This window comes from Schistocerca americana, chromosome X (assembly GCF_021461395.2).
Source record: "Schistocerca americana isolate TAMUIC-IGC-003095 chromosome X, iqSchAmer2.1, whole genome shotgun sequence".
NCBI lineage: Eukaryota > Metazoa > Arthropoda > Insecta > Orthoptera > Acrididae > Schistocerca > Schistocerca americana.
This window is the reverse complement of record NC_060130.1, coordinates 887,267,568-887,283,758: the sequence shown is the minus strand read 5'-3', so window position 1 is coordinate 887,283,758 and position 16,191 is coordinate 887,267,568. Positions and strand designations below refer to the sequence as shown.

The 16,191-nt window shown below is 37.1% G+C and overlaps 1 protein-coding gene across 3 annotated transcripts in view; it reads right to left on the bottom strand.

Annotated features, from left to right (window-relative positions):
• LOC124554892 (exportin-4-like) overlaps positions 1–16,191 on the bottom strand; it is a 231,368-nt gene that overhangs the window by 34,657 nt on the left and 180,520 nt on the right. For all 3 annotated transcript variants that reach the window (XM_047128568.1, XM_047128569.1, XM_047128570.1), the window contains 3 exons: positions 13,033–13,195; positions 10,488–10,605; positions 638–813 (listed from right to left, as the gene is read on the bottom strand). In XM_047128568.1, coding sequence (XP_046984524.1) covers positions 638–813; positions 10,488–10,605; positions 13,033–13,195 — 457 coding nt within the window. The remainder of the gene's footprint in view (positions 1–637; positions 814–10,487; positions 10,606–13,032; positions 13,196–16,191) is intronic.

Sequence of the window (16,191 nt, the reverse complement as noted above, 5' to 3'; positions counted from 1 at the left end):
ACTCCGATCCACACGGGATGACTGCCTCAACAGCTAACACAGGCCTCTCGGGGAATACGTGACACTCACTCTCAAAGTGCTGGTATGTTTGATATGTTGTTGAGCATTTACACCCTAGACTCATTTAATAAAGTATTAGAAGCACAAGCTCCCTGCTCAGGAATCCTGGTTTTGCAAAACCCAAACACAGTCACTGCTGTCTGAGCCCCCTGAAGTGCCACACAACCGTCTTAGGAAATTATTGTATAAAACATTCTAAAAGTTTTCCTGTAACAGGATAAATTTTATTTAGCTTGCTTATCAAGTACGGTATATGATTACTGAACAAATCATGCACCTCTGATAGGTCATTAATTCTGTTTTTATTACAAAATTATTGTATAAAACATTCTAGAAGTTTTCCTGTAATAGGATATTATTTAGCTTGCTTATCAAGTATGGTACACCATTACTGAACAAATCATACACCTCTGAGAGGTCATTAATTCTGTTTTTATTACACTGCAGTGATACTTTCTTGACACTTGCTCATATATTATTATTTTGTTTTAAGAAATTTGTGTGTTCAACAAAGGCTTCTACCAATCACAATTGATACATCATAACAATGGCAATGCATAAAGAAAAAAATGCGTACCTCTGAAAGAAAGCAAAGCATATATCTTGTACAAGAACAAAAGAATTCCAGAATCAGTTCAACCACTTCTTGGTAGTTTTGGTACAGATCCACAAGGAAAGCACATTCTAACATGGCAGGATAAAGAAAGTCGAGCAGAGTCTCAGCTGTAGTACAATGGGCTCCTTGAGACACACCTGAAACAAAAAAATTGCAGAACTCCTTGTTTCCAGTCATGATAAAAGCAGAAATTTTAATTTTCAACATGACATTCTGGGATTAATACAGACTATGAGTGTCATTCGTAAAGTATAGTAAAATGTTGATGTTGATAACAAAAGTATAATTCATCATTAAACAAAGGCAGGCAGAGATCCCTCTTTGTGTCAATAGCATATGTGTACCATGACCCTAAGTCTATTACAATTGTAACCTGCTACAAGTTGATCTAGAAGCCACATGGACAAAAGTAGGATAAAGAAGCATTCCTGTACATCACAGACTGAACCCAGCTTTCTTCAGACAGTTCAAAACAACATTACTTATGGTCATACAATGATTATGCAGAAATATTACTCCATTTTTTGCTATTTGAGCTCTGGTCCTCATAAATGAAAGTCTAGTGTCTTAACACTGTACATCTCTCTCTGTTGGACTGATAGATTACAGCTTTGTGCATGCAGTGTTCTCTTTCATGGAGGCAAACAACTGAGAAAAGCATTTGGGCAACAGCTCATAATCTATGCCACTAATCATTTTATTTTGAATGTCACAGAAGAAACAGTTTACATCCTTTACACGCACAACTGATCCAAGTTTTGAAAGTAGAAGGTTATTTAAAACAAGCAAATTTTTGTGACAGAATTAAGACACTACCAGCACCCTAACAATATGAATTTTTCTAATGGAGCAGTACGCAATGTCCACCAGCCATCAGTGGACATGTGAAAATCCCCATTACATTTAACAAAGTGTTCGGGTGTGGTGGTCCTCTAGAGTCGCATCCTAGGTCACCTGATTTAACACCAATGGACTTTGTTGTTTGATGAAAGACACCAGTGAAGGTGAGTCACAAAATTTTTGAAGCTGCAAGAATCATTTGCAACAGAAAATGTGTGTTTAATGTAGAAAACCATGTATACGAATATACATTTTGCCTAGCTTTTACCATTCAGCTGAAACTTTTATATTCATCTAATTTAATCAGTAACTGCGCAGTTTAAGATAACAGGTATTAGCAGAGGCAAGTACATACATTTTCACAAGCTTGGTGCTGTATGGTTGTGTCATTTCATGACCGCAGTTTCACGATGGTGCACGGTTATTGGGAAAACTTTGTTCAATTTAACATCGCCTACCCTGATCTGACACCATTACCACATTGCTTTTCTTCAACCTGTACTATTAATTCATCAAAGGAGAAACTTTCCTTCTTTTATGTTCACTGTTGAAGTTAATCTTCTGTTAACCATATGAAAATCTTTTCTATACCTCATTTCATAGTTGTGAATATCCATGTTTCTTTTTGTGACCTTAGAGTCCTCTTTCATTAGCATTATGCAGGGTGTATATGTGGACAAGGAAAAAAAATTCCTAGTTTTTTCCTTCCAGGTTAAAAATACACTTTTTCCATGATAAGTGACAGCATACGTTTCCTCAGAACTGTAAAACTTATCAATCCTTTGAATGGTTATGGTTTTATGCACTGGTGTAGAATGCCCCAACACTTTATAAGACGAAACTCTAGGAAAAAAACACATTTTAGAAGGATGTTTGATGTGCAGCAACATTTACACTGCATATTTTCATATTACGAAAGTATACATTTGAATTCCACCAAACAGGGCATGTTACTTTCCGAAGCAGTGGAATTGAGATTGGGATGCGCTTTCGTAAGCCAGTCATAGCTCATGTCACATGATCTAGCCAGCCGATGACAGTGGATATTCAGAGCATAGGACACGTGATGTAGTCAGCCTATAGCAACATCACTGTTAAGTAGCACGACTACACAAACAGGAGAAGTTAACGGTTTAAATTAATATACATAGTGTTGCTACAAGAAAAGATAAGCTTTCACATATAATATTGGTCTCCAAGATTAATAAGCTGCAAGAGAAGCTAAACTTTCACATATAATGTTGATCTTTTTGGCACATTTTACACTTTAAGATACATCACACAAATGCATCAGTAAAATTTTTAACAATGACACAAACATCTGATCTTCTGGGCTCGAAATTCTGCTACGTGGTCATCCTCAAAGAGTTGATTTTTAAATGAGAGTCAAGCACTCTGCGATTTAAGAAATACATCGTACATTCTCACATAGAGTTCATGTTTCAAAAAAGGAAATTTACTTCAAATAATCATTCAAAATATTTTCTCGCGACCTGTTAGAAATGGGTTTGTTTCAGCAGTTGATAGAGAGTGCCAGATAACGGGCATCACTGCGCTTGTGCAGCTATGATGATGCAGGAAGCCTGTATGTTCGATATGTGTAAAACATTAAAAGATCTTACATTATATCATAAAAGATACAATACATTAGAGGATACTCAAAGTGCAATTTCATGAACCATACTAAAATGCTTAATTCGGCTTAAAGTGCACATTCATATGTTCAGAACCGGATGTAAATTTTCTTGGAGTACCAGTACTGTACTATCTTATGTTTGGTTCTTTATTATGGCACAATGTCATAGGCGCTAGAAGATGAAAACATGCACTTGAAATGCAGTGAACAGTTGAAACTAGCCAATAGTGGAATTAAACACTTTGTTTCAAATAAATTGACTGCCTCAGCGGAAAAGATAACTAAAAGTAAATTTTTTTGTGCAAACCGACAAAAATAACTTAATTGTTCTGCAAGGCGATTAATTCTTGACTGTCAGAAAGGTGGAAACGGAATAAAATCTGAAACTAGTAACATATTTTAGCCTTCTGTAATTATGTGAATGTATTTTAATTCACTTGATAGCTCCCGGCCACAGAAATCCGAGAAATCCGTTTTGTTTTCATTTGACATGAGAGCAATAAATGAAGAGGAAACAGCAAAAGCACTAAATGTAAACACGGGTCACATGGAGACTACACACCTCCTCACTAAAACTCAGACTGTTCTGTGCATCAGCCCCGGATCTATGATATTTCCAAACCAGGGCAATACTAGATAGTGACGGCCCCCCTCCCTCCAGTGTTTGAGGTAGGACACCGAAAATTTAACGAAATCATTTTTCTGAAGGGTCTGATAAATAAAACATATGTATTCGAGGAAAAGTAAGACATGTTATTTGGTCTCAAGGGTGCCAAAATGAAGTGTCACACCTTCACACAGCGTTCTTCTATCGCATGTCACTGTATTTCGCTCCGTCAAACTCAAACATGTAATGGATGCCATCAAACTATATTCAGGTCAGTGAAAATTAAAATGTCCTATGGTGCCTCTCCTGCTCCCAGTCGGCCAGTTTGACATCCTGCCCCTCTTTAAAAAAAATTTGCAGTTAATACTGAATGGGATTATCTATAACTGAACAAGAACTCTTCAGGAAATTTGCACTCTTTATTGCCTATTAGCTAATAACTTGCTGTTTTGTGTGACATAAAATTAAATATAGGATACATAAAACTAGTTAAGACAAGAGACGAGCAAGACAGTATACATTTCTTCAATTCTTAAGTCCTAGCATTTTTTCTCGCTAATCTTGCTACAGTTTTACATGGCATGCTTCCTTTCTGGGAAAGAATCTATTACCTCATACAAGTTCATCAAATGTTTTGCTACATGAAAAAACAAAATGTAGTTGTCTAATACTGAAAAACCTGTTAATACAAATAGTACCCAAGACTGTTGGGGTTTCAAGATCTGATTACGTGTATTTTGTCACTATCTGCTAGATAAACTGAAATAAGCTGCCTAATGTTGCAGCAATTGCAACACACACCAAATAAACAAGACTGTTTTGGCACAAATGGTAATTTTTATAAAACGACAGAATGTAATCCATGAAGTACCAATATCATATGCCTATTAGGCCTACTACAAGCAAAAAGTTTTATGTTAGGAAATAGTTTCACATTTCATTCATATGCTCCAGCTTCTGAAGCATGAGATCGAATATTAGTAGTACGAAATTTTTATTTAAATTTGGAATCGTTACATTCTTCCATAATTGGTGTGATGTCCCCGTTTCTTCTCCTTCCTCATTCTAACAAACAATCTTGTCATCACAAATTCTGTAACTATTCCTGCCAGTGTCAAAACTTATTCTTTATCCTTTATCACTTAGCTACAATATAGCAGGTCAGCAACTGGAAGCAGTTAATTCCATAAATTATCTGGGAGTAGGCATTAGGAGTGATTTAAAATGGAATGACCATGTAAAATTAATTGTAGGTAAAGCAGATGCCAGACTGAGATTCATTGGAAGAATCCTAAGGAAATGCAGTCCAAACACAAAGGAAGTAGGTTACAGTACACTTGTTCGTCCTCTGCTTGAATACTGCTCACTGGCGTGGGATCCGTACCAGATAGGGTTGTTAGAAGAGATAGAGAAGATTAAACAGAGACCAGCGCTTCGATACAGGATCATTTAATAATCGCGAAAGCATTACGGAGATGATAGCTAAACTCCATGGAAGACTCTGCAGGAGAGATGCTCAGTAGCTCGGTGCGGGCTTTTGTTGAAGTTTCGAGAACATACCTTCACTGAGGAGCCAAGCAGTCTATTGCTCCCTCCTATGTATATCTCATGAAGAGACCATGAGGATAAAATCAGTGAGATTAGAGCCCACACAGAGGCATACCAACAATCTTTCTTTCCACGAATAATATGAGACTGGAATAGGAGGGAGAACCAATAGATGTACTCAAGGTACTCTCCGCCACACACTGTCAAGTGGCTTGCGGAGTATGGATGTATTCACCGTTTAAGTTCATTAACCCTGCCACAATCAACGGTTAGGTTATCCCGAATTTATTTTCTGGTTAGGCATTATTACGTGTTCACACAATGCACTTTCTGTGCTGCTCCCAGAACAGAACTTAAGTGGCTGCTAGCCAGGGACTGTACAACTGGCCCTTAATAGTGTAGCAGTCTGGCCAAAAATTTTCTATCAAAATTTCATTTTCTTGGATACACCGAGAATATAATACGTAACCTTTCTTACCCAGCATTCCTGTAAGTAGTTTATTTTCATTCTGGTAGTCGAATCTATGGATTTCACTAGTAATTATAACAATGTTGATCACTTGCAAACCAGTCAACCACATAAACAACAGCTGGCATTCACCCGTTCAGCTTTATTCCACTCAGCTCGTATAGCCCCGTCCCCTTTTGTCTGCAGATAAGTTTATTTCTAGATGCAATGGGGATTCCCCTGGCAGACACATCATGCCCATTATGTATGCATTCAAAAATCAACTTAGAATGTGTTCAAAAATATTAAAAAACCAACAGAGATGCATTTCAAAATCATATGAATAGTTGATAGGCCAATGTGTGCTAGATACTAGGCGCTTTGTGAAACATGGTTTTTTTTCCCCTCAAGAATATGAATTTTTTTACGTTTACTTTTAGGTTCTCTCTTTCAAAGTGAGCTTTCACCTTTTCAATAAAGTTATGTATCTCTTCAACTAGGCTGGGTTCACTGTCTGCATAGCAGACACCAAATGTATCTACTGCATAAATAGTGTTCAATTGCTTATTGTCAAGAGAGCTTGGGAAATCATTTACATAGGGTATGAATAGGACAGGACCTAAAATGGATCCCTGAGGAACACCAAAATGTATATTTCTTATACTTGACCTTCCCCTTTCCAGTATTTCTCCATTAGAGTACATAATCTCCATGCACTATTGTCTACCCTCTAAATATGTTTCTAGCAATTTTTGATAAGAGCACGTCATGATGTAATCTATCAAAAGCCTTTGAGAGTTCCAGGAATACTCCTGCTGCTTGGGATTTTTCATTTATTTCTTCAAGCACACGATGAAGAAATTGTACTGCTGCTGACGTGTACTTCGATTTCTCCTGAAACCATGCTGGAAATCACTTAACATGTCAGCATTGTTGTAATGTTTGAGATTTTTTTTATTATTATTTTCTCTACCAGTTTGCTGAAAGTTGAGATTAGGGCAATGGGTCTGTAATTCTGTACATGCTTTATTCCCCCCCCCCCCCCCCCCCCCCCCTTTTGTGTCTTTGTTTCACTACAGACAGTTTCAACTTATCAGGGAATACACAGTCTTCGAGAACACAGTTTAGTAAGATGAACTAGTGGTCTCATTAGTTCAATAAATATGGAGAAATTTCATCTAATCCTGCTGATTTTTTGTTTCTGAGGTTATCAATAAGCTGCAGAATGTCATATGTGCTTACTGCAAGTAATGTACTGCAGTTCTGTTTGTTACTGGATTCAAATGAGTGCTGTATATCCTGTTTCATAGAGACATCATTTTTGACAGTATGTATGAAGTAATTATTAAAAATATTGCTGACTAGAAGAGGATCAGTGATATCTTCATTATTCACAGGTAATTGTACATTATTAATTTTAGTTTATGTTTCATTGTTTCTGACTTTATTTAAAATTGGGCAACAAGTCTTTGAAACATCATCTTAGCCTCATATCTGTTGGCTGATCCTTTCTGATTTTAATCTCCTGACTTCTTTGCGGTACTTATTTTTGTACTGCTTGCAGAGTTTTTTGTGTTGATTTTTCTGGATACTCTCTTTTTTTAATGGCATGGCTCTATTTAAGTGCTCAGTTATAATTTCTGTGAGCATGTTGACCCCAACGGTAGTCATAACTGAATCCCATGATTCCTGGTTTAAACTATGTCTTAGTGTAGCAATGTTGTTTGTAGATAATATTCACCTGTGCTCATACATTTTTCTTGGTTTGAATTTGGTATTACATTTTAGCACTAGTGTTTGGACTAAATGATCTGAGAGGTGACCATTTATGACATCTGTTGAGCTGATGTGGTCATAATTTGTGATAACATGATCAATTGAAATACTGTGTGTGTTAGCTATTCTGGTGGGTATTAGTCCAAGAAGATCTTTAGCCCCATAAGACAGGATACAATCTGTAAAAAGTTTGCTTTCCTGACCCTCATGTAAAGTGTTGATGTTCAGATCTCCCAGTATGGCAAGATTTACACTTCTATAATGTGACATTATTTTACTTAAAATTCCATTAAGTTATTTCAGTAAAGCATTAAAATTTCCACAGGAGGATCTATATAAACCTATGACATAGAAAGGAACAGTGCAAAATGTGATTTTAAGAATTGCAATTTCGAAATCTTTGTCAACACAGAAATGGTTCCCCCAAAGCACTTTTTTCGTGGTGGCTGTGAACTTACATTTTCTTGAGTAGATAGCAACATCACCACCCTTATTGTGTGTTCTGCAGTAGAACGTAGCTAGGTTGTAGCCCTCTGATTTGCAATATTGAATGCTGTCCACTGTTTTCTGCTGTTCTGTAGCTATTACTACATGCGAAGATAGTTCTGTGATAAATGATTCAAAAGCATTTATTTTGTTTCCTAAACCCTGTACATTATAATGCAAAAGTGATACATTATTCTCGTGTGGACTGACATCTGTTTTGAGGCTCATGTGAAACACATACACTTGCATCTGGTGTTGCACTGGTGGAAGGTTTCATTGTCCTAAATAAAACATCGCTCTTGTCCTGCCGATGTATTGTGTTGCACTGGTGGAAGGTTTCATTGTCCTAAATAAAACATCGCTCTTGTCCTGCCGATGTATTGTTTTACTAACCTGGCATTTTGTGGTTGATACTGGTAAGATCATAATTATTCAAAGTTAACAATTATGCAAGAACTATGATGTTTCTCACCAAATTTGCTGTTCAGCATACTTTGTCTCTATCAGCTGAAAGTGATGTACCAGGAATCAAGAATTTTCCAATTACTTTTTGTTTCTCACAAACGAAGCCCTCTGAACAGACTGATTACCACTTAACACCAGAATGCCTGGCAGAGATACTGAGCATTTTTTATTTTGAGATGTGAATTTCTTCAGTGTTTAAAATAGTGATTTTACGACTTTTATTTATTTTAGAGCTTGTTTAATTGCCTTAATTGTTTTGTTTTGTAACTAAAATTTTTTAAGCTAATTACACATTTACCATTGATTCCCGATGGCGGTCAATTTACCACTTCTCACAGAAATGCATTTTACCTGTTTACTTGGTGCTTTCATTAGCCAACAATGATGACCTTCATACAATGTTGCGTATAACAGTTTTGCACTGTTTGTTGTCACTAACAGTTCAACTGTTAACTATAAGGAATTGCTGTCCCAATCTCAGCATTTCTGAAACTGAAAATAAAGCATTGGCTGCTCACAGACACTAAAGTTAAATATGTTCTGAATGGTTTTACTTACTTGGGAAAATGTGAAATGAAACCTGTGGATACTAATCTACTAGAACATATTACACTACACTTCATGTAACCTTACTAACAAAAGTGGAGGAAAGTTACACCAGACAGCTTCTTCATTTCTCTCAAGCTGGCAAAAGAGCTGAAAAATGGGATACAAACATTGTTGATACTCTGAACAGCAGTAGAAGGGAAGTGCCTCCATCTGTGAGAAAAGGACAAGCTGTACTTCATTCAGGTGTTATTTACAAGGTTAATGTCATTCCTCTAGTATCTTACCAAGGGAAAATGTGCTTATTCTTAGTTCTTTGCATTCCAGTGTAACAAGCAATGAGGCTGCAAAAAAGACAATTTCAGAAACACCTAATTTGGTCTAGATGTGGTAAATCAAAACTCACAAAAATATATAGCATAACAGCCACAACGAGGCCCTGCCCTGTCTATTTTTTCTATAAAATTCTACATCTGGTTATGATCAATGCCCACACCATGTACAGGTTGATAACAGGTTCTACCATTTGTCAACTGTCTTTTATAATGAAAGCTGTAGACGAATTAGTGCTACCAATCAGGAATTCTCATCCTCAACAATTCCATACTTCATCTATTTTGTCTGCTAAACAGAGAAGAAGGATCATCTAAAGGTGCTAAATGAAAAACTTGCAAAATTGAAGTGTGCAAGAAAAACAAAACTATAGATGTAAATGTAAAAAATTTGCCTCCAATTCGTCTAAGCAAAAAGATAACAGAATTCTCCATATAGATGTGTATAGTTAAACACTACTTATTTGTTACAGGATATAAGTATAATTAGTGAAGAGCTAAGTAATTCCATGATAACAACATTTGTCATGTTGTTATATGATGTAAAAAACAAAATACTGGAAAGTACACAATGTTATGTAGCTCTAAAACAGTTTTATGCGACATAAAAATACAGTTGAGAAGGTACAAATAAAATTGTTCAAAAATGTTCAAATGTGTGTGAAATCTTATGGGACTTAACTGCTAAGGTCATCAGTCCCCTAAGATTACACACTACTTAACCTAAATTATCCTAAGAACAAACACACCCACCCATGCCTGAGGGTGCACATAATTATTATACACGAAGAAAATAAGAAAAGCAATATTAAAGACAATAAATACAAAATATTGTTGCATAGCAATAAAAGTCTTAGAAGTCAACTGACCTCCATTGGGCATTCTAAGGGATAGGAGACAGCTCGAAGATTTACTAAGATTTTCATCCTTCAATAATATCAATGGAACACTCATAGAACATCACGATGCTGTGCTTCAATTAAAATGAACACTATATACCAGATATAACACACAAAAGATGAGTTAAGGAGGTCAAATCACAATTTAAAAAAAAAAAAAAAACTTCAAGAAGACAAGTACAATCTCTTGATTTAAACAGCAAATATGTTTAAAAGATTGTGTAGTACCTATAAAACTTTCAATAATATCCATAATTTCCATCTTCACAGATTCTTGATGATACATTCTGCGTAGGGTCTCACGATTGACAACAGCCTGAAAACGATCACAAAGCGGCTTTGGAACCTGCACAAGAAACATTCACTTCATTAGTTAAAAAAAAACTTTTACAATCATGAGACAGACAAAATGAATTTATTATAACAAAAAAGTTCATCACAGCGCTTAGTGCCCTGTAACACAGACACAAACACATGCACGCACGCAGCCCCCCCCCCCCCCCCCCCACGCAATAAATCAATTATAACAAAAAAAATGTGTCAGAACACTGAGTGCCCCCCCCCCCCACACACACACAAAATCCTCACCAGAACAACAATACATGATGTAATTTGCTATGCATAATACTTACCAAATATCATTTATACACAAATTAACAACAGATACGACAATAGTACATAAGTCACAAGCGGAAGGAAACAACTGACTGTTGTAGAGATGCCATAATATCATTATGTAACAGACTTTGTAGACTACAGACTGAATTTTACTACATATGAACAATTCAAACTTCACGCCACGACATATTGAGATAAATGGAAAATAAAAAATACACAAGTGCTCTGGAAAAGGAGACTGGACAACAGTACTGTGCAAAATCACCTAACGAGTCAGAACCTCCTGGTGACAATCCAGTGCCATACAGTAATTTTTCTTGTGCACTGTAATTGTATGCAGTTTTCTAGAAGACTGAGCACTGGCAATTCTGTGACTTGTATTACTTTTAGGGTTTTGAAAGCAGTACTTTAAAACTGTCATATCTTATTATTCAGTATTTCACAGGTTCTGTTCTACAGAACAGTAGTGTGAGTTTTTGTTCAGATGGTCTATATGGGTTCATTCATTATTAATCATATTTTCGTAGTTGCCAATCTGATGGAGAGAGCATTACATTGAATCTGACTTCACAGATCATATAGGAATGCAGTCACATAAATCATAGTAAAGTTATGACTAGACGCTCAGCCCACCAGTATTCGAAGAGCTGGGCAGTGTGCGACACCCAGTCTGTGTCAACCGGAGTACTCTCCATCACTATGTCATCACCAGGACGCAAATAATGGTCCTCCGCCCATCTGCGACAGCCAACAATCTGCCAGCAGCTCGCCTCTGAATTCACCATAAATCCAGATTTCAACTCTGGGAAACACCAATGCCGTGCCGCTGCGATGCTGCGAAGTACAAGAAATTACTGCCACACCATGTGCTGTGCCACGTGCAGTATCTGGACACCACCATCACGTCAGTGAGCTGAGTCGGCATTCCACTGCGTAAGCAGCTTGCATCCTTGCACCTCTAGCCATTGCTACGCCTGCCACTTCAATGCCAGAACATTATATGAAGGCAGAAACACACTCAAATGACTGTTCAAGTTGTATGGATTAATTAGACTCAATTCTGTTCATTCTCATATCTGTCCACAGCCACTTCCAGCCAGTTACATGGTGGAACTAAGTCGAATGAATTAATAACTTTTATTTTGTCTGCAGCTTCCCCACATCACACCTTCCCCCCAAGCCGTCTACGAACCTTACAACACCCAAGGAAGACTCAAGAACATCCAGACAAGCAGGAACTGTTTATGTTCCACTACTGTTTCTCTGCAGCTATTCCTGACTGCTACATTTTGGTGCCAAATGGGCAACATCTTGCTTCTGATCACAACACATAATTTATTAATGATACATTGCTATTTCATATGAGATATACCAAAAGAGATGTTGGAACTGAGCAAGATAAAGATGATAGAGCACATCTGCTTATGGACAAGACTATGGCGTTCACTGCAGATCAGCGAGACACTAGTGTAAATGTAGAATCTATATCAGGAAATAATGAACTGCTATGAAGATCTGACATTGGCAGTTATCTGAAACTGGAAAGACAGCCATACACAGATGTTGTACTTTATAAGCGTGTTTGATATACAACACTGTGACATAATGTCTTTTAATACAAAGGAATCAACTACCCACGTGACTTGATCAATGAACAGAACCAGTTCAATGAAACTTACGTAGAAAGAAGGGAGGAACGAAGATTAGTGTTTCATGTCCCATCAACAACGAGGTCATTAGCGATGTAACACGAGCTCAGACTGGGGAAGGAAATCCACAGCGCACTTTCAAAGGAACCACCACGGTGTTTGTCTTAAGCAATGCAGGGGAATCAGGGAAAGTCTAAATCTGGATGGCCGTACTGGGGTTTGAACTGCAGTCCTCCTGAATGGGAGTCAAACGTGCCAACCACTGTGCCACCTCACTTAGTAAACTCAAGTGGACGAATTCTTGAACTGTTGATGGTAACTATGGCCACTACGTACAGCTGTTAGTGATAATAGCATTGTTATTGTTGGCAGCAGCACCAGCAGCAGGAGTAGTAGCAACAATGGAAGCAGTTATGATCTTACACCATGGAAAAATCATCAGATATTGCTTACTTTGGCTTTGATATCGATAGGACAAATGTTCCTCCTGTACACTCAAAACTTACCTCATTCCAGTAGTTCGCACGGTGTTCAGACTCAACAGCAGGTGCCACAACAATTAAGGCTTTGAAAAGACCTCTCTTGCATCCTTGAGGAAATAGTGGTGCATTTTGCTTCAAAAGATTTAATAGCTTCAGTAGGCCCTCAGTCTTTAATGCTGTCTTTGCCCTATAACGAGATATTAATCATTACTGTTGACAGGTTACAAGAATCTAGTAAGGTGGTTGCAATGCCCAGGAAAAATGTTCTCAACATTTTAACATAAAAAGAATTTAAATTTCTCAGTGTCACAATTCAGTCATGTTTTACCACCAAAACTACTACTTTTAATATCGAGTTTGGTGATTACTGTGAGAAATTGTAGGAAATAATTAAAATAAATGTACTAAATTCACTAGTGCAATCAAATAATAACAGCAGTTCATTACCTGAGAATTAATTTGTTACTTTAATTATTACAAGTTTCTTCTCTAGATGATGAAGAATTTATGACTGAAAGGGTTCAAATGGCTCTGAGCACCATGGGACTTAACATCTGAGGTCATCAGTCCTCTAGAACTTAGAACTACTTAAACCTAACTAATCTAAGGACATCAGACATCGCATACATCCATGCCCGAGGCAGGATTCGAACCTGCGACCGTAGCAGTCGCGCGGTTCCGGACTGAAGCGCCTAGAACCGCTCGGCCACCGCACCCGGCGACTGAAAGGGAAAGAGATATAATGCAACAGAGATTTCTAAGAGGAGGATAAATCATTTAGATCACTGAATTAAAGATGGTAAGGGGAGTGAAGTGGGAGAGAAACTGAAAGCCACTGAAAGTTAGAAGGAAGATTAGGTTTAACGTCCTGTCGACAGTTTGGTCATTTGAGATGGAGTACAAGTTCTGACTATATAAAAGGACGGGGAAGAAAACTGGCTGTGCCCTTATCAAAGGAACCACTCCGGCATTTCCCTGGAGCAATTTAACGAGATCACAGAAAACCTAAATCTGGATGGTCGCTTGGGGATGTGAACTGTTGTCATCCGGAATGCAGAGAGCCACTGAATATCTGCTGGAACGAGTTCTGATGTAGCCATGTGCAATTAATAAAGAATCAGAACTGTTGCTCTATGTAGGATTTTGTGTTGCTAAAATGTTGAATTCAGCTGAGAAATAATAGTTCTAAGTCTTAACAGGTCCATAGTAAAAACAGTTATTATGACTAATTCAATAACTAAATAAAATTTACCTGCAACTTAAGTTAAAAAACAAGACTAAACTCAAAAAAGAAACAGCATATAATAACTAAAAAACCATGCATGCAGAACGTGGCCATCAATCTAAGTTAGGGCTCATAAAAACAATCAATATAAGTACAGAATTGCATTTTTTTAAAAAGCTGGATAGAGTCCAGAGTAGAACATGGTGCTCACTTAATAGGTGCGACCCAGTAATTGTTTAATTTTATTACCATATGTTGCACGTTTATCTACCACAACCAAATATTTTTTAATTGTATAGTTGTATCAGATATACCGACACTAATATTTTCAATGGCAGACTCTGTAGTCAAGGTAGCCACGACCTAGATATATCATTTTGAAAAGATCAGACCACTTCAGATGTAAGTCCTTTATTTATAGGCACAACCAGTTTTGCAGCATTTTAACTGCATCATCAGGTGCAATTAAATCATGTTCTGATCGTGAAAAGAGAATGGGATGACCCAGTGTTTTTAGTTATCAATCTGCAGATGGACTTCTGCGCTCCACATGACCACTCTCTCCATGTTGGTACCTGGCATTTCCGCAACTGTGTCTTGACATGCTGCCTGTTAGTACACAATCCAGTGCGTCAATATATCGACGGCAAAAATATCGACATACCAGCCGATAAAAATATTTACTTCACATTGTAAATACACAGCCAGTTTTACAGCTGTATATTTGAGTATTGATTTATTATGAGATATTCTGTACATCAACAAACTAGCAGCCTGCCTATCCCCCTTAGTGCAAGAATTGAAAGAAAAACAATGCACATTCATGCTTGGTGACAAACACTTTGCTAACAATGGTAACTGAATGTAAGTAGTGCAATAAAAGGTGTCCGATGGGTCTGTTGTTTGGTTTCGTCACATATCGGACTTGTCCAGAACACTTCATGCTGACTTCCCTGTTTTTTTCATTTCTGCCAACACCAGCGACCTAGAAGTTGTAGTGCCAAAATTGTATGGGGAAGCTAAACATTGCAGTTTCTGTTGGTAGCACCGAGCACCAATTACATCAACATTTTCCTTCGCACATCTCTGTCCACCACAAAGACCAATCTTGTCATTTACATTTTTGTTCGTCATTTTGAGCAACCGCTATTGAATAATGCTGATCAGTAGAAACAGCACATTAGTTGCATTAAAAATTGTTTTTAATGCAACTGGTGCACTATTTCTTCACATCAGGAATCTTGTTATTCCTCTCACCCCCTCCCAGTGCAATCGGACTTCCTCTTTCGTGCCACATACACTTGCTTCACACAGTCAAAGAGAAAGGTTGAACATGATGAAAACTCAAAAAGTAGCAAGACTTCTCCACACAGCGAAAGTAAAACTATGCTCAACTACAATTTCAAAAACAACTTCAAATATGTGCTGAAAATTGTGAAAACATATATCAATATTTTTCGGAAAAAAAATATTAATATATGGATATTTTATCAACAGCCTAACAGCAAACAACAACAGAAACCATCACTAAAATTTTTAAATAATGTTTAAGTTCATATTTGCAATTGGACACACCTTCACTTAAAGAAATTACAATATTCGTGTATGTACAACAGAGTAACAGTTATGATTAACTTAACACACAAATATGGTGTCATTGAATAGAGCATATTGTTCCAAATTTTTTGTTTTCATATTGACGGGAGACTTTGAGCCAAATTTTTGCAAACAGCAAAGTTTATCAATGTTTGTTTTTTGTATAACTGCTACTTTCCAAAATACACCAATCAACAAATTAACGTATTTTGCATAACACTGAGCATAGCCTCTAGTAATAGATGTACACAAATCTCATAAACAAGTCTGTTAACTGACTTGTTCTTAATTTTTCTGAAAGAACCTATGTCAGTTATCTATGGAATTAACTGACTAACTAACTGACTGAGTATTTCAGTTCA